This window comes from Lepidochelys kempii, chromosome 25 (assembly GCF_965140285.1).
Source record: "Lepidochelys kempii isolate rLepKem1 chromosome 25, rLepKem1.hap1, whole genome shotgun sequence".
NCBI lineage: Eukaryota > Metazoa > Chordata > Testudines > Cheloniidae > Lepidochelys > Lepidochelys kempii.
Window position 1 is genome coordinate 14,891,376 of NC_136404.1, and position 6,000 is coordinate 14,897,375.

General features: G+C 58.3%; 1 protein-coding gene across 1 annotated transcript in view; it reads left to right on the plus strand.

Moving 5' to 3' along the window:
• Positions 1–6,000, plus strand: part of STK11 (serine/threonine kinase 11) — a 73,779-nt gene extending 67,779 nt beyond the window's left edge. Inside the window, exons 9-10 of the mRNA XM_073324257.2 lie at positions 1,455–1,689; positions 5,324–6,000. Coding sequence (XP_073180358.1) covers positions 1,455–1,663 — 209 coding nt within the window. The 3' untranslated portion in view covers positions 1,664–1,689; positions 5,324–6,000. The remainder of the gene's footprint in view (positions 1–1,454; positions 1,690–5,323) is intronic.

The following is a 6,000-nucleotide window of genomic DNA, read 5'->3' on the forward strand; positions in this document are numbered from 1 at the left end:
GGGCAGGCTAAGCCAACATGCATTGTGCGCTCCTCAGTGCCTGGGACCCCGCTGAGCTGGGTGGGTGTTTGCCATTCTCGTTTAATGTCACTCCTCCAGGTCCCTGCCAAACACACGTTACCTGAGCCAGAATGTGAGCAGGCTGTGAAATTGATTCCACTGGAAATGGTTTCTCTGCAGAGCTGAGTCACTCCTCTGAGCTGCCGCTGGGTCGCTCGGCACTGGGGGCGTGATCCATGCATGGGGTTCTCTAGGGCAGCTGGGGTGCAGTTCACTGCCATGCAGAATGGCCAGCACCAGGCCTACCCCCCACCCCCTTGGGTCATAAGTGGCACAGAGGCCTCTGCGTGGGGGTGAATTGCATCCTTACTGAAGTAGCTCCTGCTTCGAGTTAGTGCTGTCTCTCCTGCTGCTTGGTGTAAACTCGTTTTCCCCCTGCGACCCTCTCCTGATCTGGGTCGTTCAGCCCCCTTTCCGGATGGGGAGCCAGCAGCTTCCCTCCCAGAGTCCCAGATGTCCTGTTAGCGGCGCTCACTTTAGATGAAGGAACCCGCTGCAAGAGCTGTCAGTGCATCAACCCACCTGTCTCCTGCAGCAAGGTACGGCTGCCTGCTTGTGCCTCGTACTCTTCTGGGATGTGGGGTTCGGCTCCTCTCAGATCCACCAGGGAACACACAGGGAAGGGACGTTCCTAACTCTGAAATGCTGCTCTCAGGGCGGAGCTTCTGAAGGGAGCCTCTGCAGGATGTGAGGAACGTGAACACTGGTGAGGGCAGGGAATGGGCATAACCCAGGTTCAGCAGCCACAGCAGATCACCCTGAGCCATCCAGGTTCAGTGATACCAGACTCCCGGGAACCCCTCCAGCTGGTAACAGCCTGAGCCTTGCTATACACACGCGTTTCTCTCTTAGCACCTTGGTTCAGCTTGTGCCAACCTGGAGTTACAACAATTATTCAGGGGAAAGTTTGTAGTGTTCCTGCCCCAAGGGGGCAGTGTGGACCAGGACCGGGCTCAAAGAAATCCCACGTGGATCATTTGATAATTACCTGTTCATTCCCTCTGAAGCACCGGGCATTGTACACTGTTAGAAGATGGGATGCTGGGCTAGATGGACCTTTGGGCTGACCCAGTGTGGCCACTCTTGTGAGGGTTAGAGGCACCGGTTGAGCTCCAGGTGCATGCAAAAAAAGTGAGAACACAGTGTGAGTTTTGCAAACAGCTGTGTCTTGGGAATCCCTTGCTCTAATGACTCAGGCCACTAACCCTACCCTGCGTCCCCATGAGGAACAGCAAATGTCGAGTAATCCCAGTGAGCGTATGGATCCTAGAGCACTTAGCAAGCAACATCCATCCAGAAGTACAGCAGAACGGGTGTTCAACTATAATCCACCAGAGCATGCTGCCTCTCCGCCTCTCCCACCTGCCTAACCCTGGTTCCTGCTTCCCTTCCAGGACAGGTGCCTGACGAGGAGGCAGCGCCAAATGGCCAGAACCGCAGCAAAGGGCTGCCCAAGCCGGTGTGCATGAATGGGACGGAGCCGGGACAGCTGAGCACCAAATCGAAAGCGGAGCGGCGGGCGAGCGCCTCGTCCAACCCCTCACGCAAGGCCTGCTCTGCCAGCAGCAAGATCCGCAAGCTCTCCACCTGCAAGCAGCAGTGAGCCCGATGTGCGCATGCTCTTCGCAGGTACGCATCCTCGCCGCCCATAGGCAATGGGGCATGACCAGCAAACCCCCGCAGCCTCCCCCTTGTCCCCTTGCCAAGCCTGCTGGGGGTTAAGAGCAGTGCAGCTCCTGGTTGGGAGGAGGGAGCTGGCTGCTTTGCTTCCTCCCCTGATGATGTGGGGGGCCCCCTCCATGCAGGTGTCTCCATCTGCCGTGGCCAAGCTCTGAGGAAAGCAGCACCCCACGCAGGGGCATCCCAGCCCAGGGCGCTGGGGTCTCTGCCCTTCGCAACTGTTGGAAGCCAACGGGAAGGGCAGCCTCTGTTGCCCTTGGAGGGCAGGGATGGTGCCATTCTGCTCTCCCTGTCGGCACCCAGGTCCCACAGTGATGGAACCAGGTCTGAGAACCTGCCTCCATTTGCTCCAGCCTCCCTGACCTGCTACCTCCTGGGCTGGGGCAGTGGGTCAGACTCAAGCAAAATGCCCTCGCAGGCTCCTGTGACCTGAACCCATCCACGTGCGTGCACACCCCCCTGCTGCTACCATCACCACCCCGCTCCCTGAGGAAGTGGCCAGTTCAGCTGCCTCTGGTTAGCAGGCCCAGGGTGAATGGAAGTCAACCGCAGAGCAGCGATTGGGCTGCACCCAGCCTGAGGGGCACAGGAAACCCTGGGGGGCAGTGAAAGGCCCATCATATCTGCCCCCAGAGAACTTCCACTGTCCCCACGCCCTGTGTAGCCCTGGCATATGGGCAGTGTCCTCAGGATGCAGGGAGAATGGGCTGAGTCTGCCTGTTGCCTTCCAGGAAGGGGTTAAGTCAGTCCCCCTGTGGCTGGTAGCAAGGGGGCCCAGCTGAGTCCTGGCTCAGGGCTCCAGCCCCCAGCTGCTCCTCTGCTCAGGCAAGGTGGGTGATGGATCCCCTGCTTTCTGCAGCCCCACCACCGGCTGCAGAAGGGGACCGGGGAAGAATACCACAGACATGTGGCCCCCCAGGCCCCCAACTCCCCTCGGCTTTCCATGGGCCTTGAGTGCCAAGCTGCCCTTTGGAAACCTTGCCAAATTCACATGCCGCAGCAGCGTCTGGATGAGCCAAGAGGGGCTGCAGCTGCTGCACTATGGCTGTGGGGAGGGAGTGGGCGTTGCCCCCCTCACCCCCCCCCCCCCCGGCCTTGCCTCTGTTCCACAGGGACGCTTCGGCAGAGTTGATGCGTCAAAAGAAGCCTTGCCGTACGGCTGAGACGCCAGGCCAGAGCCGCTGGCATAAGCCCAAAATTCACCCCATGCCTCCCCCCTGGGCTCAGGTTAAGGTCCCACCATGCTAAACCCCCACCCCAGGGCCAGCTCCCATTAACACATGCTCTCACACTCCTGAATAGGGTTTGAGGCAGTTTGAAGGGGTCAGGGGCAGAAGTGGGGCAAGAGTTGCTTAAGACAGGTGAGCTGGTTCTCCCCTGAAAACAGCCGGGGCATGTTGTCTTTGGGAAAGCAGCTTTAGCACCAGGGTTTGTAGCTCCAAATCCCAGGCGGTGGGCGCGTGGGCCAGCAGCCATGCCAATCCCCTGCCCATGTCAGCTGGCTGACGTACGTGGCCCTCGCTTCCTGGCTGCGGTGCTCGCAGAGCCGAGCCTGCCCTCCACCCCCTCCAGCGGCTCTGCTGCCGCTCCAATTCACAAGCACAGGCAGTGCTGACTCATCCCTGGTCCCCGCTCGCTCGTCACACGCGCTCCATGGGGCCAGGGTGCTGGTGTCTGGCTCCCAACCAGCTTTCGGGGGCAAGCCAGGAATAAAAGCCCATTCCTCCCCCTTCAGCTGGCAGGCTGACGTATGAGGCCCATGTGGTGACTTTAATGTTTAATTCATGGCTGGGAGTGAGTCACCTGGGGGGGGGGAATTAGCACTGGGGGGAGAAACCTCAGCTGGTTTTCCTCTCCCTCCTGTCCAGCTCCCTAGTGCTGGAGCTGTTCCCTCCCTCCAGCCCCTTGCTGAGGATTGACCCTTCAGTCTGGTTACTTGCAGTCAAATCTCAAAGCATAATTCCCCAGGGCTAATCAAAGGGACACTCCTGTGTGGCTGCTGCTGTCCTTCCCCTTTGGTTTACACCTTGAAACATTAAAAAACCAAAACAAACCAACCTCATCTGTTCCTTGCCTTTAATGGAGCTTTTTGAACTCGTTTTCTTGCTGCCCATGCTGGAGAAGGAGACTAGAGCAGTGTGATTGTGGACAAGAGGGCCTAAGTGCCCCTTCCGAGATGGGGGTTCCCAGGGTGCCAGACACTGGCCCTGCCCTGCCTACAATCTCCATAGACAAGGCAGCTAATGGGAGGAAGGAAGGTTGGTTATGCCCATTATACAGCTGAGGCCAGAGACGTGCCCATGGTCACATGGAGAGTTGGGGGCAGAATCGAACCAAGGGCTCCTTAACCACACGGTCAGACTCCTTCCCTGCCTTGCTCTGGTTCTCCTGCAGGCTGGCGCTGCTCGGGGAGGGTCGTGGCTGGCGCTGGGGGGGCGGGTCATGGCTGGGTGGAAGGGAGTCTTCATCTGATGGTTTGAACAGGGACGTTTCTCAGGACTGGGGGTGTTCATAGTCTTTTAACAAAACCTAATTCTGGGTCATAAGTTCCCGCTCCCTCCCCAATTTAACCCCCTAGCTGTGAGGCAGAACGCCCTGCTAGCCCTGTTTTATAGAGCCACAATGGGCCTTGCCTATGGTCATGCCACAGAGTCAGGGTGCCTGGGTTCTAGTCCCGACTTGGGCACTGGCCTGCTGGGTGACCCTGGGCATGTCACTTTCCCTTCCTGTGCCTCATTGTCCACAGAGGGGTTAGTGAGACTGACCTCCTCCAAGCACTGGGAGAAACTGATGGCTGAAAGGTGCGATGGAAGTGCAGGTTATTTTATAGGGCTGGGGGCAGGGGCTCCTGTCCTGGCCTGGAGGGGGCTGCCCTAGCTGTGGTCTCCTGATCACCCCTTGCCCCTGGGGCTCTGCGTGGGGCTTATCCTTGGTGCTGCAGGGGAGTCTTAGTGAGAGCTGGCCTCTGGAAGGAGTCTCTAGGGGTACCTCTGCACTGCACACCGAATCAGAGCCCAGGTCAGCTGGCTCAGGCAGGGGCTGCGGGGTTACAACTGCAGTGTAGAAAGTGGGACTCTCGGATCCTGGCCCCTCACTGGCTTTCAGCCCAGACATCTACCTGGCCTGAGCCGGAGACTCAGCCCCACCTGTTTTTCTTTGCAGTGTCCCTGTTCCCTTGGAGGCTCAGTGGTGCCTGTGTGTTAACAGCTGGGCTTCGCCCATGCCAAGACACGCTGGACAAAGTGGGGGCTGCAGGGCTGTTGGGAATTCCCACCCAAGCCCCTTCCTCCCTCTCTCGCCTGCCCTGCCCAGGGTTATGGCAGAGCGTTAGGCTGAGATCCCACCCACTGCCCAGGCCTCAGGGTGGCCGCTGACTTAGCCTGGCACTTTACCCCTGTGTGTGTGTGTGACCCCCACCATGCTCCCCACTGTAGTCAGCCGGAGTCTCCAGTCACCAGCGGTGCCATTCGCCTCAGGCTTGGAACCAGGCCAGAGCTGCTCTGGGGGAAAATCAGGCCTGTGCCACCAGCCTGCTGCCCAGGCCCCATCCGCCTCTAACAGCGTCTTGTCTCCTCTCCCCCAGAGCCTGTCTTGGAGCCTGGGCCAGCCTACGTCCCGCCATCCTCGCCCCAGCGCCGTGTCTCCCGGTAGCGGACTAAGCTTGCAATCCAAAAAGAGAAACCCTGGAGGAAAACAGAACCACCCTCTCCTTCCCCCTCCCAATCCCCCCTCTCAGCGGCGCCGGACCCCCGAAGCTGGCAGGGGCCTTCGACCTCCCCCACCATCTCTCTCCAGCTGCGCCCAAGCCAGCCCCTCCTCTGCATCGACTCTTTGCCAATCAAGACACCACCTCTGTTTTTTTTAATTTGGGATCTGGAGGGTGAGGTGGGTGGGGGAGGGCCTGGGTGGAGGTCTCCCCCTACGGGGCATGGGGGTATCCCCCTGCCGCCCCTCACTGAGTAGAATTGTGTAAAGCCATGGCTGTGCACTTTATGGTTTAGACTACTGTTCTATAGATACATATATATATATATATATATATTTTCCTCTTTTTTGTTTATATTTGCGGTATATTTAGAGATTCCTACACATCGTGATGTGTTTAAAATAAATCCGACGAGGAAAAGAACCAGGTAGTGAGACCATCCAAGAACTGCACGCTGCCCGAGGGCTTGGGAGGGGGATTGGCCTGCGCTCTGCTGCGTCTTTTCTTTTTTTAAATTTTTTTTTTAAAAGAAAATAAACCAATCTTGCGAGGTG